Source organism: Ammodytes marinus, assembly GCF_949987685.1.
Source record: "Ammodytes marinus genome assembly, chromosome: 13".
Lineage (NCBI taxonomy): Eukaryota > Metazoa > Chordata > Actinopteri > Uranoscopiformes > Ammodytidae > Ammodytes > Ammodytes marinus.
Genome location: NC_137217.1, coordinates 10,581,335 through 10,607,573, shown reverse-complemented (window position 1 = coordinate 10,607,573; position 26,239 = coordinate 10,581,335). Strand labels below are relative to the sequence as shown.

At 40.3% G+C, this 26,239-nt stretch overlaps 2 protein-coding genes across 3 annotated transcripts; both read left to right on the top strand.

Annotated features, from left to right (window-relative positions):
* Positions 1–723: 723 nt before the first annotated feature.
* Positions 724–12,029, top strand: LOC307259565 (uncharacterized protein). 2 transcript variants are annotated; one of them, XM_080039503.1, is made up of 21 exons: positions 724–1,021; positions 1,241–1,421; positions 1,542–1,894; positions 2,574–2,700; positions 2,820–3,172; positions 3,929–4,100; positions 4,230–4,713; positions 4,971–5,089; positions 5,956–6,032; positions 6,154–6,226; positions 6,429–6,541; positions 7,180–7,205; positions 7,931–8,068; positions 8,727–8,836; positions 8,931–9,026; positions 9,109–9,192; positions 9,277–9,403; positions 9,542–9,647; positions 10,775–10,957; positions 11,066–11,140; positions 11,386–12,029. In XM_080039503.1, exons 1-21 carry the CDS (start codon positions 1,016–1,018, stop codon positions 11,467–11,469), a joined length of 3,087 nt encoding a protein of 1,028 aa, XP_079895629.1. In that variant the 5' UTR covers positions 724–1,015; the 3' UTR covers positions 11,470–12,029. The 2 variants fall into 2 exon arrangements, with proteins under 2 accessions (XP_079895629.1, XP_079895628.1); XM_080039502.1 differs by having other exon boundaries at positions 2,520–2,700.
* Positions 12,030–13,361: 1,332 nt separating this feature from the next.
* On the top strand, positions 13,362–24,800 carry sqlea (squalene epoxidase a). The gene is made up of 11 exons (XM_080039048.1): positions 13,362–13,834; positions 14,547–14,814; positions 17,837–18,014; positions 18,865–18,961; positions 19,099–19,212; positions 19,449–19,620; positions 20,623–20,718; positions 21,362–21,504; positions 22,227–22,323; positions 22,466–22,553; positions 23,570–24,800. The coding sequence occupies exons 1-11, from the start codon at positions 13,556–13,558 to the stop codon at positions 23,760–23,762; spliced, it is 1,725 nt and encodes a 574-aa protein (XP_079895174.1). The 5' UTR covers positions 13,362–13,555; the 3' UTR covers positions 23,763–24,800.
* The last annotated feature ends 1,439 nt before the right edge of the window (positions 24,801–26,239 follow it).

The window sequence follows — 26,239 nt, the reverse complement described above, 5'->3', positions numbered from 1 at the left end:
CATAGCAGGAGGGAAACTATCCATCTCACTGTGGGTAATGCAGAGGTGGTGCTGTGTGGGTAGAGATTATGATGTTAGTATATGTATAACAAGCCTTCCTTTTTTAGGCTTTTAATAATAATTTAAAGTGATTTTTATGAGACATAAAATCATTAGGACAAGTTATAAAATAAAAATTAGACTTTAAAAAGAAGCTACAAATACCAAGGACTTAAAACAAAATAGTTACATAAGTAAGAATACATATTTTTTCTTATTGGGCATAGCAAATTTCAGCCTGAAATTCATACCTTACATCAGCATTTAGGCTATAAGATTTCAGGATTTATGCATATACATATGTGGACAAATCAACTTCAACGTGTGCTGGTGGATATTGTTGAGGGACATGCATTGACACAATTGCCATATGTCCATACACTAGATTTCTGCAACAAAACCATTTTTACTCGTTAAAAGAAATGGGCTAATTTAACTTCATTAATTCCAATTCTTTTTTTTTCTTCTTAAACCCAGAATAAAAACCAATGCAAGTACAGTACTGCTCGAGCTGAGCTTTCAGTGGTCGGCACCATAGACATAATAATATTATGTCTATAGTCGGCACAGTAGAGGGAGGGTTTTGATCGAAAGAGATTTAGTGACACCTCGTGTGCAAACAGAGAACTGCACTCCTTCCTCCGCCGGAAGGAAAAAGAACGAAGAAGAAGAAATTTCAAAATGGAGTCGCACTTGAGTTTGTTTTGTTTTCTTTATATGTCCATGGGTTTGGTTTGTTTTGGTCGCAACCTGAGTAGAGTCTAGCTAATGGACCTATTTTAAAAGGTTTAGCTGCAGCCCCGGAGAACAACACCCTGGTGCGACGGAAACACCCAGGCGGGACGGAAGTTGGCCGGGTGGGACGGACCTTTCTTTATAGGTCCATGGGACGGACACACTGCCCTCAGAAACCAATATAGCTTTATAAAGGAAGGAAGAAGGAACGGTCTTTTGCTGTTTCAAACAAACATCAACCATGGCAGTAAGTGAGACTGTCAATATGCTTAATATATTGAGTAATATTCACGTTGTCAAGCCGTGCCGAGGTTTTTTTTTTAACTATTTGCTAAATTAGACAATACTATTGGCAAGATAAGCTTGGCGATATCAGGTTATGGGTAGTATTTAAATATATAGATTGATAGTAGCCTAACTTATATTGTCTTGCCCAACTTTGCTATACTAATCTTTGTTATTCCAGTCTATCGACAGGCACATCACCGTTCAGTTGACTGGTGTCACCCCTTCACTGCAGAAATGCACAGACTGCTGCAAAAGCATCCATTGTCCATTCTGCAGTCCTAAGACTTTTCAGCCAGCTACAAAGTCCAGGGTCCTGAGACATCTGGAGGCACACAAGAGAAAGGCAGTGAAGCACAAGGGTATTCCCTGTTGTATTCTTTGACCACTGACACATTTAACTACTGTAACTTTCAATAATTCAACCAACATGTGGAAAAGAAAACTTTTCTGTTTGACATTTGAATTTGTTTCTATTCCAGAGTACACAATCTTTAAATGCAATCTTAATTGCAACAAGAATGCTCATTTCCACTGCCCCTCCTGCCAAGACAAATTCTACAAGAGAGACAGGTTTCTAGTTCATCTTCCTATCTGTTCTGAGAAAGTGGTGAAGCAGGGTGGCAACGGTATCCTGAAAACTGCATCCAATGAAGATGTAATCACCATTGACGAAAATGAAACATCCATAGTGGACGTCACTAGTGCGAAAACCACAGATGTCAAGCCGTCCTGTGAAAATGAAGAAACTCAACCAACTAAAATGGACGTCACTAGTGCGACAGCCACAGAAGTCAAAGCGTCCCGTGTCAAGCAAACAAAGAATTCAGCCAAAGTGAGCAAGGCCAAATTGATATTAGTTAATTTCCTCCATTGTGCATGATCAATCAACATTTTTTTTTTAAACCTCACAATCACAGGAAACATTCTGAACATCCAATTGAAATAACCTCAACATCAAGTTTACGCTGTGAATGTTTAGATACCAACAATGGTATGTATGCTGTTGTTAAAACATCAAAAAGATATAGTGTCCCGCTACATGTGGTACAGAAGACATGGGGTCAATCCCACTTCCGATGTGAGTCCATCCATGGTCAGACAATATATTGAATAATATTCATGTTGTCGAGCCGTGCCGTGGTTTATTTACTTTTTGCTCAATTAGAATACCGCGCCCCTTTTGAATAATTAAATAATAGTAAATGTAATTCAAAATAAGGATAAACAGGTCCCCAAGTGTGTTTATCTTGTCGTGTGTTTATCTTAAACCAAAGCAGTCATGCCTACACAAAGCCCCATTCTACACAAAACCAGGTAACTTTGAAAGATGGATACATTTAATGACAAGATAAGCTTGGCGATATCAGGTTATGGGTAGTATTTGAATATATAGATTGATAGTAGCCTAACTTATATTGTCTTGCCCAACTTTACTATACTAATCTTTGTTATTCCAGTCTATCGACAGGCACATCACCGTTCAGTTGACTGGTGTCACCCCTTCACTGCAGAAATGCACAGACTGCTGCAACAGCATCCATTGTCCATTCTGCAGTCCTAAGATTTTTCAGCCAGCTAACAAGTACAGGGTCCTGAAACATCTGGAGGCACACAAGAGAAAGGCAGTGAAGCACAAGGGTATTCCCTGTTGTATTCTTTGACCACTGACACATTTAACTACTGTAACTTTCAATAATGCACCAACATGTGGAAAAGAAAACTTTTCTGTTTGACATTTGAATTTGTTTCTATTCCAGAGTACACAATATTTAAATGCAATCTTAATTGCAACAAGAATGCTCATTTCCACTGTCCCTCCTGCCAAGACAAATTCCACAAGAGAGACAGGTTTCTAGCTCATCTTCCTATCTGTTCTGAGAAAGTGATGAAGCAGGGTGGCAACGGTATCCTGAAAACTGCATCCAATGAAGATGTAATCACCATTGACGAAAATAAAACATCCATAGTGGACGTCACTAGTGCGAAAGCCACAGATGTCAAGCCGTCCTGTGAAAATGAAGAAACTCAACCAACTAAAATGGACGTCACTAGTGCGACAGCCACAGAAGTCAAAGTGTCCTGTGTCAAGCAAACAAAGAATTCAGCCAAAGTGAGCAAGGCCAAATTGATATTAGTTAATTTCCTCCATTGTGCATGATCAATCAACAATTTTTTTTAAACCTCACAATCACAGGAAACATTCTGAACATCCAATTGAAATAACCTCAACATGAAGTTTACGCTGTGAATGTTTAGATACCAACAATGGTATGTATGCTGTTGTTAAAACATCAAAAAGATATAGTGTCCCACTACATGTGGTACAGAAGACATGGGGTCAATCCCACGTCCGATGTGAGTCCATCCATGGTCAGACAAATGCAGAGATAGCAAGACGAAGACACATTTTCGATATGTTTACCTGAAGTTGTTCCATCCAATTGTGTCCCTTTGGTTATTCGTCTAATTAAAAAATCTATATATTATTTGTGGTTCATTGGCAATATTGTGCCAAGATGGTTAGCTGCTCAAAATATCATTTGATGCAAATTATCTTTTAGTGTTTGTTTGTTGATTGGTTTTCATTTTATTTTATGTCATTTTGAAATTATACTTTGCTTTCCTGGAGTAGCCCTGTAGCGATCTAGGTGATGTTTGTTAGCGGCTATTGCGTATCCTTGTACTTTACTGCACAGTGGGTCGGAGAGAAACCTATTTTTGATTCATCTGTATGTCTGGCACATATTGCAGCAGCAGAACTGACAATAAAGTTGTCTTTGACTTAAATGTATAGCCGTTATAATAGCCAGCTGGATCAATTTGTGGTGGTAAACTTTGATTGTTTGTTTCTATTCATTTCCTTTAGGTTCACATCAGTGTTTTCAAAAAAGATAACATACCTCGGGTGACAAGATGCACGGAGTGCTGCAAATTATTCCATTGCCCCATTTGCCCCACTTCCGTGTACACACCTAGATCAAAGGCAGGGGTATTGCAGCACATTGACCTACATCTGAAGAATGCTCTCCAACATGAAGGTTAGTTCCTTCTGTCAGCTTTTTGCCATGCTCTTATCATTTGTTTGTGTGCAATAAGTACTCGTGTTACGTTCTGTTTTGCTTCATCTCACATGGGGTAATAATCACAATGCCTGTGTCCCTTCATAGATTTCTACATAACCAGATGCCACCACAGCTGCAGGGGGCGGGGAAGCTGTGGTCACTTCCACTGCCCTGTCTGCCAGAAGTCTGTCATTAGAAAGACAGATATGAGAAGGCATTTGATGATCTGCATGCCAGCATCACGCAAACAAGAAGAGGATGAGATGGAGATACAGGAAGGGTCACAGTTGGATGCAGATACCACCTGCACAGATAAGCAGGCTACCAACGCCATGAATGAACTAGAATCCTCCTCGTTAGGCAGCCCTACAGACATCCCTCCTAGTATTGTGAAGCGGTCCATTATGGGTACTACACTCTGTCCCCATTGTAATGTTAATGTAGGACATCTTAAGAAGCACATTTACAGAAAACACACAGATAAGGCCGCCAGAGACCAAGATGTGGCCTATGGCATAGTGAAGAAGTGGTTTCTTGGACCACACTTGCCTGTCCAAGAGAACAACTGGAGGATGAAGCACCAAATCAGGTGGGTGACTGCCAATAGGCCCAGGTTAAACATTCTGGAGAGTTATGTTATAATAGGATTTTTAGTCACTAGTCTGTTTTTATCTTATTGACATCTTTATTATGCATTTTATTTGTGATTTAGAAATAAACTCCTGTACCATCGAACCATAAAACGCTAGATATTGTACCTCCAAATGTTTTGCAAACTAATCTCCTGTACATTCAAACCGTAGACTACTGTTTAAAACACCAGGCTTTTATTTTGAAAATCACAAGACGAGGGCACGAGACGACAGGCGGTTCCAGGCTGAAGACCATAACGATTCTTGTAGTGAGAAACCAAAACCGTAGCAGTTGTGATCCAGGAATGGCAGCGCAGGAGGAATTCTTTTCGGGTTAGTAGTCAAACTTTAATGACTGGTTGTGCTGTTTACACTGTCTAATGTGGGTGTGTGTAACTGTGGTTCTTGGGGACGTAAAGTGTCCGGTGCACAGCTAGTTGTAAACAATGGAGGCAGTGTAGGAGGAGTAGGATTCACTGGAATCTGAAACCCCTCCCTCCATTAGGAACAGCCCCAGTCACATTATGTAATAGACTTTCAGGGACACTTGTTCACTTTCAGCAGTGCCTTTTACATACACAGTACTTCTCATTTTATATAGTACATGTTCAATTTCTTTAGTTTTCTTTACTGCTTGGCTTTGCATTACTTTTTACACTATTTATTTAGAATTCATTTATAGTATATTTGACTTATCTTTTTTAAAACCCTTGTACTTTAATGCACCATGGGTCGGACAGAAACACATTTTCAATTCATCTGTATGTATGGCACATTTTGCAGAATTGAATTGACAATAAAGTTGACTTTGAGGTCTGCAGAAGCGCAATACACATCATTTTGGTTTTTGTAGGTCAAACACAACTGTGTGTAAATTATACACCATTACTAGATTTTAACATTGATAAAATACAAACATTTAAATAAAACAAATAGGCATTAGGAATAAACATAAATCAACATTTCCTAAATAAATATTTGAAAAATAAAAATGTGCCTTGTCTATTGCACTAGCCCGAATAATCGGCCTTCCTAGGCTAGTATTAACCTTTTACACAGTCTGAAACAGTTGTCTATCAATCCTGAAATCAATTCAGGGAATATTATGCTTACAGTACTTCCTTTGCGCTTAAGTAATGCATAATGTTCAATTTTATAATGAAGTCTGTGTTTTATTGCGTAACATTTGTGCTGCACAGGCATTCCCAAGATCCCATATCTGCCCTCCGCTGGGGCAGGAGATGTCCTTTGCTTCAAACACTACAATGCAGAGGAGGTACGCATGGGGCAATCGACACACACACACACACACACACACACACACACAAACAAACAAATATGACATACTTTGTTGTGTTTCGAGGCAATTGTTCAGAGTTAAGTGTTCCTGTCCGCAGGTGCTGATGGGGAAGAAGATGGAGGACTGGCTGAGGTTCTCTGTCTGCTACTGGCACACTTTCTGTGGAACAGGTAATCTATCATCATGATCAGTCGCCAAAGAGTGTGTGGAGGCTTGGTAGTGAATAACACGAAAAACATGTTTTTACCCGGTTTATAAACTTCCCAGTTTGAGGCCATAAATATTCTAATCTTACTTTCAGTGAGTAGAAAAATGTGTTTGACAACAAAGACCGTGTGTTGTTGTAGTGTGACCCTACTTTGTGTTTCTTAGGTGCTGATCCTTTTGGGTTTCCGACCCTCCATCGATCGTGGAATGTAGGGACTCCTATGGACTCTGCCAAGAAGAAACTCCGGGCTGCGTTTGAGTTCTTCACCAAGCTTGGTGTGAGAAAAAACAGCTCCCTAATAACACACTGCTGATTGTGCTGCATTCACATAGAATCCGGTAGACGCAAACCGGATGTCATTGAAGTGGTCGAGAGCAGGACAGTAAACTTATATTTGGCCGGCAGAGAATACTGGCAACGGCATCAGTAGTCAGCACTGTCCTCAAAAGTTAAAAATTTTCAACTTTTGCCCGGTCTGTCAGATGTAATTTACAATCTGATGTTACGTGGCTCATCAAATGCATCATTGAACTCGACAATGAGAAGCTTATATTATATTATGGCATCCAGAATTGTAATATATTTGTAATATATCATTTAGAGAAAGCGAAATTGTACAGCTACATGCATTAGGAAATATATAGGTTTCAAAATAATAGACAATATTATTTTATTTATTTGAATTTTTACATTTTACTAATTTCCTTGTAAACACGATACAGTATCATCATAGCAACACATCATCATGAATGTTTCCTTCGGTTTGGTCTGATTATTATTATTTTTTCTCATACCTGACAGTTGTCACCTGCCGTCAAACGTGTATCTGATATCATGTGAATGCAGAATTAGACTGAAAATGAGTCATACTGCGTGTTTCTCTTGTGACCTGTGTGTTGTTGTTTTTTTTTCCAGGTCAAGTATTACACATTCCATGACAGGTAATTGACCATTGGATTTATTATGTTTTGATTGATAAAGGTTTAATTACTTTTTATTACTGTAACCATTTGTAGGCTTTACTGTAGATTAGAATCTAAACATATCACACATTGTGTTATTTTGTCTGCTGACTGTCAACACCTGCTGACCAGAGGGGTATACTACGAAGCGAGATTAAGGGCTGAGCGAGTTCTGTTGAGTCTAAAGCCACGAAAGGTGTCTCTCTTTCTACCTGGCTAGATCGCCGTGGTAACAGAGGCTGCACGGCTAACCTGCCCAGACCAGTTTTTGTTCCAGAGTTTGATCTTAAATTTGGCTCTTAGAGCGCTGCCCTTTAAGGAAACTACACCTTTTGAAATCCCGCAGACCTGACTATATTGTCTGAGTGATACTTCTCACTAAGTAAACTAGTTAAATCAGTAAACTTATTGATCAGTAAGCCGAGACATAAGTCTTACATTAGAGTGAACTGTAACATCGCGCTGCGGCTTTTTGCCACATGCATAGTTATTGATGCAGAAAATGTAAAATAGCCTAGACCTACTGTATGCAGCACCACTCTATGCTCTCACCTCAAATGATTTTACCTGGCGATCTACACACACTGGCTCTTAATGAAGCGTTCTATAAAATCACAGGTTGCAACATTATTTCACTGTAGGCTTCTTTCTTTTCATCAGTAGTGATTACAATCTGAACAATGGCCATCCTCTCTTTTGTGCAGGGACATGGCTCCTGAGGGCTCCACACTGGAGGAGTCCAACAGGAATCTGGATGAAATAACAGACCTGGCTATGCAGCTGCAGAACCAGACTGGGGTCAAGGTGCTGTGGGTCACATGCAACCTCTTTGCCCACCCAAGGTCAGCACTTTATTCAGAAAACTCACTGAATGCTGAGGTTTAGCTGGGAAACGTTGGTAGAAAAATTCTATGTGAAATAGTGTCTGTATTCCCACACCAACTTTCCCCCATGCGTAGAGCTCCCGCAAAGTTCTTTGACCTGGGGAATCAGCGACGCGCGATGGTCACTCTACGAAGTAAAGCCCACACATAGTCACTATGAAATGCTTGGTACTCAAAACATTTAATAATTTGTATAGCCTAAGCTTACCTGAAGATGCGGATATGCTGTAGTCTATGTTGGCATTGAGTTACTTATCAAGTTGGTCCATACAGGTTTTGGTTATATATTTTAATTGAATCTTATAGCGCTACTATTACTATAATAATAGCCTATACCACGTCGGACGGTATGTCCGTGTGGCCAGCGGGAGAGCAAATGTATACTAAACGTATTTAATATTGTGCGCACTATTCACTACATGTGGATAGGGACTGACTGTGTACACGTGTGTGCCGTATGGTTTTATAATTCTCAACATTTCTTTGCATACACACATTGTGATTTGTGAGTAGTACACAATGTTTTAGGACTGATTTCAAATTTTTATAAATGAGGCCCCAGGTTTACAGGCGCTTTATTGTAAAAAAAATAATAATAATTGTCTCCATTTGACAGGTACATGAATGGTGCAGCAACCAACCCTGACTGTCACGTTCTGGCCTACGCTGGCGCTCAGGTTAAGAAGGGGCTGGATATTGCCAAAAAGCTGGGTGCAGACAATTTTGGTATGAGCAATTTTATAGTGTCACTGTGTCTGAAATACTCATGGCCATTCAGTTAAACCATGTCGCCTACCTCATCGTATATTTGTCTTTGTAGTGTTTTGGGGAGGAAGGGAAGGTTTCCTTTCCATCTACAATACGGACGTTTCTGCTGAACTGAAGCACATGGCCAACTTTTTCAAAATGGCTATCAGTAAGTGTGCAGCACACAACATGGAATTAATTCCAAATCAGTGTCATATTTTTTAGTTTCATGTCTGTGTATTTGCCACCAGACTACAAGGAGAAGATTGGGCTGAAGTGTCAGTTTCTTATTGAACCCAAGCCTAAGGAGCCCTGCAAACACCAGTATGACTACGGTAGGCTTTCCCAAATTTCAAAAGGGTAAATATGCTCTTTAATTTCAAAATCCTAATTGTGCATTCTCTGTTTCCTTTCTATAGATGCTATGAGTGTTATTGGATTCCTTAAGGATTTTGACCTGGATAATCACTTTAAGTTGAACATTGAGCCCAACCACACCACTCTGGCAGGACACTCATACGAACATGATATTGTCATGGCCTCTGCGTAAGACATCTCTTAACTCTTATCACACATTCTACAAAGTATCCCAAGTGAACACTGCAAGATGTGACTGCGTAAAAAATTTGGCACAGCTTCTTTGACAGTTTCTCGTTCTGTTCTGCCCCTCCTTGTTGGGGACAGCTTTGGCATGTTGGGTTCCGTTGACTCAAACACTGGCTCTCCTGACCTGGGCTGGGACACAGACCAGTTCCCCATGGACATCAGGAACACCACCATGGTCATGAAGGTGAGCTCATCGCTTTGATTTGTGACCACAGTATTTTGCTATGCAATGATGTTTGTGAAGGGGAAATTATCCAATCACTGTTGGATAAGGATACCCATTAGCTTTAGCTCACATTGCTAATATACTTAGCAAAGGTTGACCAGACTAATCATTTGGTTAAAGCAGTATTAGTTGATGGTTCGGCCACTTGAGGGCAGCAGAACAAGCTATATAACTCAAGATTATTATCACTTTATAAAGTGACACTTACCTATAACCACAACCAGCAGACACAGAGCAACATTAGCATTTATTTGCATTGCAAATATCAGTATTCATCCTCCTTTTATCTCTATTTTGGTCTCTACCAACTCCTTAGAAGAAATTTGACTCTTAAGCTGCTAAATGTGCCGCTATGTCTGCAAGCTAGTCACTAACTTTGACTTTGTGCTGTTTTGTGTTGGACAGGTAGGGACCAGTGGGTTCATCTGAGCTAGCTATCTAAACATGCTTAAAGAGGACCTATTATACTACTTTTCTGGTCTTAATTTCTTGTTTTACACTGGAGCATGGACCTATAAGGGCGCGAGGCAGACGCGAACAGGGAAGTGACAGCATTACCATACATGGAAACATCCACGTGGTGACTTCACAAAGTTACATGCGACGTCACAAAGTTACGGAAGGGTAGACCGCTTTGAACACGTGACTTCTCGACTGGCTAGAATAGTGTTTAGTGCTCTGCACAGACACCCCAGACGGTCAGCAGGGAATACGTCGAAATGCATGTAAGTCATTATTTGATAATTTAGTATGGTTAAGCATGACTATGAATCATCACAACAACGTTTATAGGTCATAAAAGTCAAAAAGCATCATAGATCCGCTTTAATGAGGAGGGTGATGAAAGGAAACGCTAAAGAGGCTATAAAGCCTCGCAGACTTTAGGGGAGCTGTAGAATCTCTGATAAATAATTGTAAGTCATCACAGCATGTTCATTTCCAATGTCTATTATAAGAAGAGGCATTCTGTAAGAAATGCTTGGGCTCACTCTGGCAGGAGCAATGAATCGACTGTACACAGGGAGTTTGGATGAGAACAGCGATACAGGGACTTAGCTATTCCTCACTGTCTCATCTGTCTTTAGACCGTCATTGAGCAAGGCGGCCTGCAGCCTGGAGGCCTGAACTTTGACGCCAAGGTGCGCAGAGAGTCCACAGACCTGGAGGACCTGTTCATCGCTCACATCGGAGCCATGGACGCCTTCGCTAGAGGACTCAGGAATGCCGTGCACATTATTGAGGAAGGGCTCATCGCTGGTATGCTGAAGGTATGCTAAGACATATTCACCGGGACCTAGACTTACATTTTTTTCAGCCACAGTATTATTAGCAAACTCAACTTGCTACCTTCTCTTTTGACTATGTGATTGAACTAGGAGAGATACTCAAGCTTCAGCCATGGCATCGGACAGAAAGTGGAGGAGGGTTCTGCCACCTTAGAGGATATGGAGGTAATACTATGAGAGAGTTGTACATTTTGCCACCGATACTTTACTCACAAACATCTCCATTGTCCAAAAGCTTGACACATATGACTGTTTATCTTTACATACCAAGTCATTGCTGTTTTGTTTCTTGCTTTTTCAGCCAATCAGTGGAGTGTTTACAACTGAAAATGTCTGAGTGTGTTTATTGCCAGTGTTATAATCTAACTAGAAACCTACAGCATTTGAGGTTCTGTGTTTTGTTTTCTCAGGCCTTCATCAAGCAGAACGGTGAGCCCAAAGTCACCTCCGGGAAGCAAGAAAAGTATGAATCCATCTTCAATCACTACATGTAATGAAAGTGTATCGATCCTACTGCCTGTGTGCGTACAGTAACCTTTGACCTAAAGCAGAAGCTGTTCTGCTGTAGTACAGGTGAAGAAACAATGACAGTGTAAGAAAGGTAGGGAACTTTATTAATCCCACTGGAATTAAGAATGGGACTTGTTTGGAGTTATTTCACAAACCGATACAGTACAACACAAGATAAATAGTACAAATACAGATGCTGAAATGTCACAGTATCCCTAACAGACTAACTGACTGTGTAACATGTTTAGAAATGTGTGTATCAGTATGTCCTTATGGTGCTATTTGATCATTGGATAGAACATACACACACCCAGAAGCTATGTTCATGTTAGCTGATGACTTATGTTCACTGTGTAATAAAACACTTTGTCACAATGGAGTTGATGTGTAATTGTAAATATGTGGAATGGTTTTCTAGATTTGAATCACAAGAGAGAACAAAACAATTTATGTAGATTGCATAGTTTTACAGTGTTTGTATATATTTTGCTCTAACAAAATCTGACATAAGCATTTGAAAAAATTAAAATAAAAAATGTTTCAAGTTTCACCACCAAGAAGAACTATTGTGTAATTTCTATATAAGCCCATGTCTAAATATATACCCCTCTGTATAGTATTTGATTGTGGGCTTCATTATATACATATTTATTCCTTTGGCTTTTATATTGGATTCATTATTATAAGTTAATCTCTCCATTTGCAGATTCCATTGATTTTAATTTAACTGGTTTGTTTTCTCATATTCCCAGTGATGTTTCATCATGGAGTTAGTTCAGTTGGTGTTATACCAAGGTAAAGTGCATTTTTGTATAAGAATGGTTTATTCAAAATATTCTCATAACTTGATAGGCCTAGGTGTTCAGTTCAAGGCAGAAAGAGAAAACTGGGTTGCATTACTTCAACCACGGCTCCTTCAACTGCTACATTCAGTTTGTATTTTTGTTGTGGTAATGTGGTCTACACCTTTCAACAGTTGGCTTAGAGATGCTTTGCACACAAAGCTTTGTATTAACAAAAAGTTTGGGAATGAGCTCTCACTCTGCATCTTTTCTAATCAGGCCACCGAGAATGTGACCTGTGTGAGTGTGTGTGAGTCAGATGTCTTAATCGTGGTTTAAACCTCTTAGCGTCTTAATTCAGCCTGGCATAAACATGTGGCTGATTGGCTTTGATTCTGCAGTGCTATAATGTTTTCAGTCCTACAAGCAAACAAATACGTAATGATAGGCTAACATACGTATGATACTTTGCCATTGTATGTATACAACACACAAAGTGGTAGCTATCCATGCAGCAGCAATAGATGGGGTAAAAATAAACAAAAACAGGACTAGATAGATAAAATAAAAAGCCTTTATTGGCATTATATTGTGCAGGATGCAACACAACTAGGAAGAGCGCCTGGTAGGCTATAATAGTGCTTATTGGTCCTTTTTTGCCATGGTAACATATTGCAATCGAGATGTAGGCTAGCCCAGACTACGCTGCTGTGATGATCCAGGTTTACAGGACAGAGTGATGTGTCCTGCCAGATGTGAACTATCTTTTCAGCATGTCCCCTCTCGTTCAGTCTGCTCTGCGAAAGAAAGAAAACACGCACCTTTCCACTGACATCACATCATACTACCAGCCTGCCGGCCGGCTGGCCTACCAGCGGGCGAGAGGAGGCACAATGCCGGCACCTCTGTCCAATGGGCTGATAGCGTGAGCTCTGCTCATCATCGTGTCGCTACTGATTGGAGGCCCGAAGTGCGGAGTAGGCGGGATTAGAGGCCACCGAATCTGAAGTAGCCTATGTGTGTCTCTTTAGAATAAAATATTCAGCAGCATCCCTCCGGCTGTCTGCCAGCAATCATCATGAGTTTATTCGGTAACATTTAGTTTTAAGCCCGTCTGACCCATTTGTGGAGCACCTGAGAAACAGTAGGCCTAGGCTACCATATGAAGAGGAATTAGCCTATGTATTGCTTCTTAATTTAATTTTTTTGTCAGTTTAAAGAAAACCTTTACCCCAGGAGTGCTTTCACATTTATTTATTTATTTATTTTTCCAGTTCAAGCCTTAAACATGTGGACTTTCCTGGGAATAGCGAGCTTCACCTACCTTTACAAAAAATCCAGCACTATCTTGAGTTTCTCCAGCAGAGAGCTGCTGATGGCCGCGGCCTTGTTCCTTACAGCCGGGCTGCTGCTCTCGTACATCAGGTATTTTAGCGGACACAAACTTAGGGTCGCTCAGCTGTTCCACTTGCCCCTGAGCCTTTTGTCTTCAGTGCCTGTTATCAACAACTTAATCCCCCAGAGCGACACACAGAGGAGCGAAACGGCGGAGAACAAGTCCAAAAAGGTAAGACATATTACTTCTCACAGATCGCCCTTTTGTTTGAAGCTGAAATTGTGAAAACTGCATATTTTTCCATTATATTTCCAAGTTATTAACTATTTTATTTGATAACTGTTTGGTATGTATAGGCTATTAGGCTATGTATTAATTTTTATTTTATTCTCAACTTTTATCAGACAAGGCCTAGCCTGTATCATTTATCTGAACTAAATATATCCTTGATGCTTCACATGTTCATGTAGGCTATATGTGTTTATTCAATGACATTTTCAGAAGGACATCTATTTCATTTTAACACAGACTATTTTAATTTAAAAGCCTATATGCCTATTTATTTTTTATTATTTCTATAATGGCTATTTATTTATTATGACAATATTTATGCCCCTTTCATTGTACTTTCTGGAGTGGTGCTTCAAACAAAATGTCATGTTTTATAATGCAATAACAATACATCTATCTATCTATCTATCTATCTATCTATCTATCTATCTATCTATCTATCTATCTATCTATCTATCTATCTATCTATCTATCTATCTATCTATCTATCTATCTATCTATCTATCTATCTATCTATCTATCTATCTATCTGTCTGTCTGTTCCCTATTTAGCCTATAGAACATTTACATTTCCCAGTGTTTGCCTTACAGTCCAGCTCAGTTTGGACTTTTCCACTGTTTGTACTGAGACCCTCTCCTCTGTTGTATCCAGAGCTTTAGAACCAGGAGAAGAGTAGAGCCAGAGTCCTCCTCCTCCTCCTCCTCCCAGTCCCCCCCAGCCTGTGTCCCCTCAGTGGGCCCTGAGCCTGATGTGGTGATCGTAGGAGCCGGGGTCCTGGGCTCGGCCATGGCTGCTGTCCTGGCCCGGGACGGCCGCAGGGTGACGGTGGTGGAGAGGGACCTGAAGGAGCCAGACAGGATAGTGGGAGAACTTCTACAGCCTGGAGGCTACAGGGCCCTCAGAGTCCTGGGGCTGCAAGGTCAGTGTGCTGCTGCTGCTGCTGCTAGTAGTAGTGACTAGTGAGTGAGGGACTAATTAATACTCTTAAGCCATCATCAGAATCAGAATGGCTTTTTTTTTGCCAAAAGTAGGCTACAGGAGTACACAGTAATTTTACTTGGTGTACAGCTCATTAAAACAATGACCTACGTTTAAAAAGTAAAAAAAATAGGTCAGAAAGCAAGACAGTAGGGGAAGGTGGGGTGATTTGTGCATTTTGGAAGTTGCAAAACCCCTTGTTTCTAGAAAACCGTGGAAGAAATTGGAAATGTGACCACATATTTAAGAAGAGCCATCCATTTGACTCATCCTGTAAAGAAGGGAGACACAAGGAATAAGATATAAGCACATTTAAGCTCAAAAAACTGTGTTTTGCCTTTCAAAGTAAAATTTCCATGATCAAGGTTTTTTGATTATTGTGTCTGAACAATTATAGACACGTTTGAAAACATTTGACACATGTTTTAGTGCTTTGGTATGCTACACTTTGAGTCTATATAGTTAGCACAATGTCAACCCTAAATTGCTGCATCATGCCTATTATCCAAAATTCTGGGGATGGGGTGATTTGTGCGCAAGGGCCTGGGTGAGTTATAAGTAAGTAAGTAAGTAAAATGTATTTATAAAAGCACATTTATGACAGTTTGCACTGTCCAAAGTGCTGTACATAGTGCATTCAGTAGGTAAACAATGAAGGTAAAATAACAATAACCAAAATAAAAGACGTAAAGCCCATACATCCACATAAACACAGATAGTAGTGCAGAGGTAAGTAAGTAGTGCAGAGGTTAATGGGGAGGAAACACCAGGGTGTACATATGGGTTTTGAGCCTTGATTTAAAGGCAGAAATGTAGGGGGAATCACATTTGTCAGGTGGCAGTTGGTTCCACAAGCACGGAGCAACTAGTGCAAAGTACATTTCTGAGAGTTGTGCCAGTGGCATGGCTGTATACGCTGGTCACCAAAAGAAAGTGATAGTCTACAGTAGCTCAGGAGAGAGTGACATCTCAATTCCACTTAACGACACCACTGATGAGAGTTCAGATGGCCAGAAAGATGTTGATGGTGACTTTGTCATTGTGACACAATGACGCACAAATCACCCCACGTAGTGGGGTGATTTGTGCGACAAGACAACTTTTTTTCCGAAAGCTATATTTCTTAAACAGTTTATTCCAGATCCAAAGTTTTTATTGCCAGGGATGCACAACATCCTGAAATATATGTACATATTTGAGTTGGAGACATAACTGTCAAGGCCTCACTTTAAAATCACTTTGAGTAAAAAGTTGCACAAATCACCCCACCTTCCCCTATATATAAACAGGAAAACATACTAAACAAATTCCCTCAAGAGAACAAGAGACAAGCTAATAAAAAATAGACAAACAAAAGACTGCATAGTGCTTCAAGTACTGACAACGTAAAGTGCAAAGTGCAAGGTGGAGCATATAGCTTACATAGTATGGAGACGGTAAGGATGTGGAACAGCTCATTGTGAAGTTTATGGTGTGTTGTTGAGGAGAGTTGTGGCATTCGGAAAGACAGTGTTTTCTGGTGGTACTGGTAGAGTGGAACCTGCAAACATAGTGAGCCCCATTTCAGAATAGCTTTAGTTCCTGTATTAAATGACCAGAAAAAAAACGTGTTCTCAACCAGCTTCTTCTATGAGCAACAATGAACACACACTCCGCATGAGCACTCTGTATTTTGCATTGTGTATTCCACATGACAGGTTTGTGTATTTTTGGTTCTGCTTGTGGTCTGAAGTGGGCAGGGCTCAGATGGAAAAAGGCGACATCATGTTTCCGTGCAATCAATCCGTGCACCAGTCAGGATGAGCATTATTTGGATCAGTATCTGGTGACAGTCGTTAGGGGTTATGTAATATATCAAGCCTGCCCCATAACATCCTGTGAAGTTGATAAAGGTTGATTTTAAACTCTTAAAGATTAGTACCTACCTCTTTCTGAACTTTTATATATCATCATGTCTGTGATCAGTTTAGTTTTATTAAGGAACTTCATTTGTAAAGTTAACGGCAGTTTTTTGTACTCATTTTAACTCGTGAAAAATAGAACTGTTTTATCGTTCTTTGTTATTTAAGATTTGCTTAAAAGTCATATCACATCATCACATCCCAAACAAATCCATTCTAAAACTCAAGTGGACAATAACTTTACTATGGTTTAAATACTTTTATACTATGGCTGTATCTCTGTAATATGGGATTTTATTTTATGTAGAATTTATGCGGCGTAGCTTTTCAAAATGATCTTCCCAGGTGCAGTTCTTTGGTTAAAAAAACACGTGGAAAAACATTAGAAATCATGCCAGGAAATGTTTTATTTTTATAAAAACTTTAAAAAAAAAAGACGACGACTTTCACATCTAAATAGATGGAAGTTCTGTTTACTCAAACAGTTTTTTCTCTAATTTTGTATTGTAAATGGATTTGAAGAGCTTAACAGTCCCTCGTAATTGTAGAAGCATAGTTAGAGGGGTAGGCACTGTTGCTGTATTGATCTCATTATTTTAAACTAAATCCTTCCAAGCCTCCAATTACGTCATTTAACACGTGTTCATTTTTTTATTTAATTCACAATATATTTATTGTAATTTTTTCTTTGTTTTTCATAACACACACAAACACCTGTACCATCACAAGATTAAAAAAACAGAAAACAAAACTATCAAATGTTCCCATCCGCAATGAAATGTATTAATGGCTCCCAGAGCCTGACACAGTTCCCCCGCTTGCCTTTCGTAATGTAGGACAATCTTTCCAATCCTATACAGCTGGACAACTCCCTAATCCTGACTGCCAGTATTGGTGGATCCACACTCTTCCAGGAAACGCCAATGGCTAACACATAATCATTTAATCTTGGTGCATAAGATCCCACACACTGTAAACAGTAGCAGTGGACTGTGTGAATAATGAATGTGATGTGTGAAACTGTAACCTGTTGCATGTGTGTGTGTGTGTTTGCCCCCTCAGGTGCAGTGGAGGGTCTGGACGCTCATCTGGTGAATGGCTATGTGATCCATGACATGGAGACCAGCACAGAGGTGGAGATCCCCTACCCCCAAGAGAAGGACAGTATACAGTGTGGACGCGCTTTCCACCACGGCCGATTCATCATGGGCCTGAGGAGAGTGGCACAGGCAGAGCCAAAGTGAGCACAGTCAGGAAAAAATAAATAATAATAATAGGTTGACCATATGCTAGTTAACTCACCGGCTAATTGAATGATACTGTTTTCGACAGAGTTAGAGGGCCCAGGAGTATGATTTAAAAGTGTAGTCAGCGATTCTGGAGAAATCCCTTTTTGTCAAAATCAGTGAATGATCTCCCTATACTGTAGCCTGACTCCGCCCGCCTACCTACTTCCGGCCAAATTTCATTTTCCCTTCAGTAGTCTTCTGTACAAATGAAATGAAGTACAATGGTCTGTTTGGACCAGGCTACCTACAGTATAGGCTTACTGTGTGTGCGCTGAAAAAAATCTGTTGATAATACACAGCCATAGGCTCTGTAAACTCATATGTAAACAAAGGGTATGTAAACAACGGGGGCCCACCACAGCTAGCAATATGCCTGTGTATTAACACTGTTTTTTTTACAGCACTTCACGCACACAGTATGGACAGGTATTGTGAGGAGATATTCACTGCTTTTGACGAAAAGTGATTTTTACATTTCTCCATGATCGCTGACTCCACCTTGAATGAGGCCTCTCAAAGCTAAACTACAGCTCAAGGTCGACTGACTGACTCCACTGCTTTTTGTCAAACTTTTTTTCAGCTAGTTAAATAGTCTGTATTTCAGATTTATTCTAATGTAGAGGACTACTTACATAGGCCTGAATGTTCTTCCGTTTGTAGTGCAACATTTTAAGAAGAATGAATTATGTTTCACTGAAAAAGCCTTAATAGAATTTTTGCCAATTGTAGCATTTTGGCAGTTTTCTCTGCTTCAGTGGCACTTTGAGGTTACCTCTCTAACTGTGTGATTGCGCCCCCCAGTGTCACATTCGTAGAAGGCACAGTGACCAGTCTGCAGGAAGAGGACGGATGTGTAACAGGACTCCAGTACAGGGAGAAAGAAAGCGGAGACATCAAGGTGAGATGTAGCAGGAAACTCTACTTCCAGTCCCCTCTCACCTGCTTGAGAGAGAGAGAGTGTGTGTTTAGTAGCAGAGAGTATGTGTGTGTGTGTGTGTGTGTGTGATGATGACAGTGTGTACCTGTGTCCTGTAGGAAGTCCGTGCGGCGCTGACCGTGGTGGCCGATGGCTGTTTCTCCAAGTTCAGAAAGAGCCTGGTGTCTGGGAAAGCTCACACCTCCTCTCACTTTGTTGGATGCCTGATGAAGGTAAGCAGTGAACAGTAGCGCCAAGTGTCTGCGCTGTGACAGACTGAACACAGCTAAATCACGTTAAATAGTTTCCACAGCTTGAACAAATGAGAGAATAAATCAACCAGTCATTTGACAGAAAACGTATTAAAAAAAATTATTGAATAGTTTTTTTTTTGTCATTTTTCAAGCAAGTGTTTGAAAACGCTTCTGTTCCCAAGCTTATAAAGTCATCCCTATGCTTGTCTCTCCAGGACTGCCCCCAGTTTAAGGCTAACCATGCAGAGCTGGTGCTAGCTAACCCCAGCCCCGTGCTCATCTACCAGATCTCCTCCTGCGACACCAGAGTGCTGGTGGACGTCAGGGGGGAGATGCCTCGCAACCTCTCTGAGTACATGGCCGAGAAGGTTCACCCACAGCTGCCAGGTAAAACACGGACCAGCGCTGCATTTTGTTTCCACAAGGCTTATTGTGTTTGTAGTACACATAGACACACGTGCAACATCATAATTAAGGATACACATTAACCAGATACTTAAATGAATAATAATAATAATGATAAAAAAGATATATAATATAATTTGAAGGATATTAATAACATCAATAAATAAATAAAAGTCCCCTACTGTATACACATTTTTAAGTAAATCTTATATTTTCATCTGTCATGACAGCTACAGTATGGTTCCCAGAGCTTATTAAAGTCTTTCCGTTTGCCTTAAGCAATATACGTTAATCTTTACAGTCTAATACAGCTAGATGGTTCCCTTTTATTCACATTCTCAATGTTGCAGCATCCATATTCTTCCAACAAAGTGCAATAGCTCTCCTGGCTTGAAAAAAGTCCAAAGTCTAGCAGTGTATCAACCATCAAAATATCTACAGTATATTTTATTCTTCTAATTATCATTCATAAAAAAAACACCTTTTGGCCCCGGGTAAGAGCCCTGTAGAGTGATAAATGATGGAAGGTTTTTCATAGGGATTTTTTGAAAGTCATCCACATATATTTCACGAAGCGGCTTTTGCCAGACATGGTGGTAGGTAGGAATGGATCCAGACTGCTGCCTGTGCTGCTGTGTGTGTGTGTGTGCGTGTGTGTGTGTGTGTGTGTGTGTGTGTGTGTGTGTGTGTGTGTGTGTGTGCTGCCGAGGAGGAGGCTGCTAGTTGAAGGATTTGACATTCACGGTGCGCTCTGCCATTCAGCTGAAATATCAAAGCCACAATATCAAAGCACTGGCCCCGCTCACCTTGTCAGAGGTCCAGCTGAGATGGTGTGGAGTCAATCACACACTGATGTATTGATAAATGTAGCCTTCACTCAGACAGCTAAAAGAAAAAGTGTTTTTTTTCTTTTGCATGTTCCCAGCATGTGCACCTTTTGGTTGACTAACCCCCTGCGCTCTCTTTCTCTCTTTCCTCTTCCAGAGCATTTGAAGGAGCCGTTCATGGTGGCGCTGCAGAACGATCGACTGAGGTCCATGCCCGCCAGCTTCCTCCCTCCCTCACCTGTCAACAAGCCAGGTAAAGCCGGCTGTGTAGTCAGGGAGACGGCCACAGGGAATGTATTGAATTGATTTCAGCTTGCGTATGCTACAAGACAAAAAAAGTAATTTAAGAAGAAAAAACACAAGTTAAATGGGGAGATCATATCAATATAATTCTCATGTCTGCATGGTGGCAAGTATGAAGCTACAGCCAACAGCTAAATAGCTTAGCCTAACATTAATACTAGAAACAGATAGCCTGCCCTTGCCAGGTTTTTATTTTTGTTTTGTAAAATACAGTGGGCCCCTTTTGTACATACCAGTTTACAGAGCCTAGGTAGGCTGTGTAGTAACACCAGGAACGTGAGTTAGTGTCTTCCTCCGAATGTTAAACTTTTCCTTTAAATCACGACGCGTGTGTGTACGTGGCAGCGTGATTGGAGTTGTAAGTTACACTGGTGAGATTTGTTGTCCTAATGAGCGGTGGCAAAATGAAACGGCCCCGGAAGGTTTGAACTGTCAAAACCCTGTGAAATAAAAGCCCAGAGAAACACTTAATCTCAGTCATCTCCCATGCCTCACCGTGTTCACTATGACTGCTGCTAATTGTAAAAACTACAAATAAGCAGCCTGTCATGTTTTTTAGAATGCTAGACTAATGATGAGTGTGCGGTTTGCAGGCGTGCTTCTCCTTGGCGACGCTTACAACATGAGGCACCCTCTGACGGGAGGAGGGATGAGCGTGGCTCTCAACGACGTCAGCATCTGGAGAGACCTGCTCAAGACCATCCCAGACCTGTACGACGACAGGGCCATGCTGCAGGTCAACCATTTATTTTATTTAAATTTTTTGATTTCTTAATATTGATACAGGAAAATGATACAAATAACACATACAACCCTAGACACATACGGCAAGACTAAAGATAATGCAGAAAATAAAATAGAAAATGCATACTAAATGTTTATACATTGAAAAAAAACTAATTTAAATGGATCCCTTGTGTAAATAATATAAGAACATTTAATATTAAGATTGTATCATTTAGATAGACCATACCAGCACATATACAGGACAGGTTCAGAGTTGTATATAGTCCCACTCTACAGCCAGTCTACTTAACCATTTCATATTATGTTGTGCTACTTTATAATGGTTTGTCGAGTTGACTTTTCTTGCGAATTGTATTTATCATCTCTCCTCCTATTTACACTTATTTATCTGAACTCTGGCAGATACTTACTATAAAGATGCACCCGGTGAACCATCTTAATGCCCACAATTCAATGTGTTTACATGGTACTTTATTCTCATCAGGACAGACGGCTCTCACATGAACTAACCATTCAATTATAAAACTCTCTCTAATGTTTAAAATAAGACAAATAAGGCCTGTGCATGTGTACTGCAAGAAGAAGCTACATTATATTTAGCCTCTCCTGCATCACATTAAATGAGCCCTGTCCTGTCCTGTGGGTGAGAGACTGCAGACCAGTGTGCAATATAACACTCTGCTTTTTCCCCCCTCTTCGTCTTCTCAATAGGCAAAGAAAAAATTCCACTGGGAACGCAAGTCATCACATTCTTTCGTGGTGAATGTGCTGGCCCAGGCCCTGTATGAACTGTTTTCAGCCACCGACAGTGAGTGTCCACCTGCCTCTGCATCCCATACTAGTTATACAACCCAATAGCATGGGATAAGACGTGATCATTATTTGTTACAATACTTAAGGGTCATTTTGATTCTCATCAAATGTCTATGTGCCTATTTTGTGTCAACCAGATTCTCTCCATGAGCTGAGAAGAGCATGCTTCCGGTACTTCAAGCTTGGTGGAGAGTGTATTAATGGACCCATTGGACTCCTCTCAGTGTAAGCATTACATAATGTCCTGCACATTAACTTTAATATAGACAGAATTTCTCTCACATGGGATGACTTGGGTTGAGGGATTAGTTTGACATTTTGGGGAATTTGCTTATTTGTTTTTTCGCTGAGAGTTTGTTATTACATTGACACCACTCCCATGCATTCCCAACTCTACGTTTCAAATCACATACTCTTTCTTTTTTCTATTCTACATACTACATCTGACAATAAAAATTATCTAGTTGGGATGCAGTAGGCATACACTTGGGACATGCTTTTACTTATTTATTTTTTCTTAACATTGCGCTTTGATTTTGCCTCTTTCGTTTATATCCGTCGCAACCCTGGATGTTTTCAAAATGAAGGCTCCGTCGATGTGACGTCACTTCCAGTGCGCACTGGATTGTGGGTCAGAGTTGCCCAAATAGCATCCTGTTTCAACACTAAAAATCTCGGCCAGATGTAGTAGACATCCGTGTTTTTTTTTTTTTTTTTAAGATATTTTTTGGGCATTTTTATGCTTTATTGATAGTGCAGAGAGACAGAGGTGAAATGGGGCAGAGAGGGGAGTGACATGCAGAGAACGACCGCGGGCGGGAATCGAACCCGGGTCTGCTGCTGGGCCCGGCCCAGGGGGGGGGGGCGCCCTACCAACTGAGCTAAGGGCGCCCCTCATCCATGTATTTCTAACCATACTAAATCTGGCCACAATAACGGGGACATCCTAAATCTTTTCTCTGCTGTACCTAATAGTAGATGGGTATGGAACGCAGCCTAAATGTCAAGCTACAGCCGTTAGATTAGCTTAGCATTAAGACAAGAAATGCTAGCCAGTTTGACGTGGTCCAAAATCTGCCTATCAGCACCTCTGATGTTTGCTCATTCATACATCTCTTTTAACTCTGAAATTACTGGTTAATACTCCCAAAATGTTTTGTCCACAATTTTTTTTTATAAAAGCTAAAAAACAACAAACTTAATATTTTGTTCAATGAATAACATTGTGATTTTATTTTCAGGTTGACACCAAACCCCATGAGCCTTCTTGGACACTTCTTCGCCGTGGCCATGTACGCAATCTACTTCAACTTCAAGTCCGAGTCGTGGAGCACCAAACCTCGAGCTTTGTTCAAGAGTGGAGCCATCCTGTACCGGGCCTGTATGGTCATGTTTCCTCTCATCTATTCTGAATTCAAGTACCTGGTGTACTGAGGGGGCTGCTGCATTTGAACACAGAGAGACCAGAACTCAAGTATAAGGTCTTAAACAGACTTACAGCTTCATAGGAAGCAATGCAGAATTTGCAAAAAAGTTGGTATTTTGTCAGTAGCGTCCATGTTTTGCCCTCCTGCTGAAAGAGGCTCTGTTGCCATTTTAAACCACGATTTTACTGTTGATGAAATTCTCGTAACGGTTTGCCTTCCTGACGACGTCACCATCCTAATGTCCCACCTAATGCCTTGTTTCAATCTAGATATACATTGCAACAATGCCTTGGTGTAGCCCTGTCTGTCACACAGTCTGCCTGTGCTGTATGCTATATGACACCCCGAATTACATTTATTATTCAATATTGTGGAATTATTCCTGCCAAACAGAACTGCTATGTGGAACATGGCACCTGCATTTTATAATTAAGCCTTTGCAATAGAGGCACTTTTCCGCTGTATGTTTTCTTGTTGAGAATCTTTGAGCTGTATTAATCACGGGAACCACTTTTGTAATTATGATGTAATTTATTATGGGAATGCCTTACATCTGAAGCACTGACTATTGCAAGTCATAACACAACAAGCTGCCTTGTGTATGTTTTTCATACACAAATCCAGTTTACGTTGATTATGTCGAGGGGAAAGGGTCTGCAGTAGTTTATCTGTCACACCCAGCCCTGCCTGTAATAATTATTTTCCTGCCTTCCTGATATTGTTGCTCTTGACATATTGTTATAAAGGGAGTAATTGTGACATGTTTTGGTCCCTATACAGCCTGTCTGAATCATGCTGACAACTATAATCCCTCAACCCAAGAATGATCCCTGCACTAGATTAGTGGTGCTGGATGTCAGCAGAGAGCTGACCCAGCATGTTTTCCAGGGGGGAGTTTAGGTTTCAGTGGGCCCTGAGGTAAAAGGAACCAATGCTCTTATAAGGACTGATTCAGTGGATGAAGCTCAGGGGTTGTAGGTCTTGAGCTGACACAGACAAAGAACCCCAGACCTGTATCTCACTATCCTTGTGTTTACCTGTGTCTGTGGTGGGCTCCACGGGCTGTTAAATAAATCATACATGACTGAAAAGAGTTGTTCAGCAGACTGCTTTGGATATTTTTTTATAATTAGTTATATTTATGGGCAAACGTTTTTTTTTATATTGAGCAGTTGCTCAATGAGTATACATTTGAAGAAATATAAATGGAAGTTTGAACTCAGCTGGACCAACACTTCAAAATATGACCGTTAGATGGCGCCAACTAACAACCGAGGGATTTCTGTGTGATCTAAGGCCCACTTTATCATCCTGCCTAGAACACTTTAGCACTCAATAGATTAGACAAAGTGACTTTGCTTTGCTTAAAGGAATAATTCAAATTTTTTTTTTTTTTTAGCTTTTTGCCTCACTCTCCGGCTGTTCCTTTAACTGTGCATGCATTTTTAATATAGCGATGGGCCAAGGTTGCTCATCCAGGTTAGCTTAGCTTAGTTTATACACTATGGGAGTAAGGGGAGCAGGTCAAAAGATAAACTTTACAACATTACCAAACGCTCCTGTGGGACTTATATGTTGCGCTATATATTTTAAAATCAAAAAGATATTGGAAAGAAACTAGGTAGTGCCTGTGACGATCACATATGTATTTGGTTCTAAAATGTCAAAGTGTAAAATTATAGTGTACCATAACGTGGTGAATAAACAAGTGCCAACAAGCACACAGGAGCGTTAAGTGATGTTGTAGCATCATTCGACCTGCTCCCCTTGACAACCAGTGTTTGAGCTAAGCTAACCTAGACTAACTTTTGCCACTTTCTTAATCAAAAATGCACACACAGTTACAGTCTCTGTCTGTCTACCTGTTCTTGAGCGGGAGGGTGGGGCAAAATGCTAAAATTCGAAAATGTTGAACTATTCCTTTAAGCATTGGAATTCAGGAGAAATTCACTGGGAAACGAACTGTTCAGATGACAAGAGAATTGTATGCCATTAGGCTTTTCATATCTTAGTTTTTAATACAGCACAGCAGGAACACTGATTGCTGAACAGTTTCATTTGGATTATTTTCAACTATAATGCAATACAATGTAGCAGCCAGCCAGGGATCAGAGCGATTCCCCCACGCTCAAATACATACAAAGTAAAAGACCTTGAGGTAAAAAAATAAATACATCTATGAGGAAAAGCCAAGGTTATTTCAAAGTTAATGACGTGGTTTTGTTTAGATGAATAACCTTAAACACTTATGAAAGGCTTTTAAATTCTAGTGCATTGACTTGTGTCTGTTAATCATGTCATATCTCACAATTCAGTGGTTTCCAGCTTCAACATTTGCAGTTGGCAATTGAATACATTTCTTCATCAATTCAAAGAGAGCTGCTTAGTGAGAATAAAATGAATGAGTGTACACAGTGTATCGCTTGAGAATTAAATGAAATCCACTCCTGCCGATACTGAGCTACGCAATTATTTGTAACCCTT

What these genes read in the sequence shown, in the direction of transcription:
- sqlea (XM_080039048.1), top strand. Translation starts at nt 13,556, where the DNA reads ATGTGGACTTTCCTGGGAATAGCGAGCTTCACCTACCTTTACAAAAAA. An exon ending in GTGGCACAGGCAGAGCCAAA is followed by an intron (nt 18,015 to 18,864) that starts GTGAGCACAGTC and finishes TGCGCCCCCCAG; the next exon opens with TGTCACATTCGTAGAAGGCA. An exon ending in CCCATTGGACTCCTCTCAGT is followed by an intron (nt 22,554 to 23,569) that starts GTAAGCATTACA and finishes TTTTATTTTCAG; the next exon opens with GTTGACACCAAACCCCATGA.
- LOC307259565 (XM_080039502.1), top strand. An exon ending in AGTTCTTCACCAAGCTTGGT is followed by an intron (nt 6,542 to 7,179) that starts GTGAGAAAAAAC and finishes TTTTTTTTCCAG; the next exon opens with GTCAAGTATTACACATTCCA. An exon ending in TCATCGCTGGTATGCTGAAG is followed by an intron (nt 10,958 to 11,065) that starts GTATGCTAAGAC and finishes TGATTGAACTAG; the next exon opens with GAGAGATACTCAAGCTTCAG.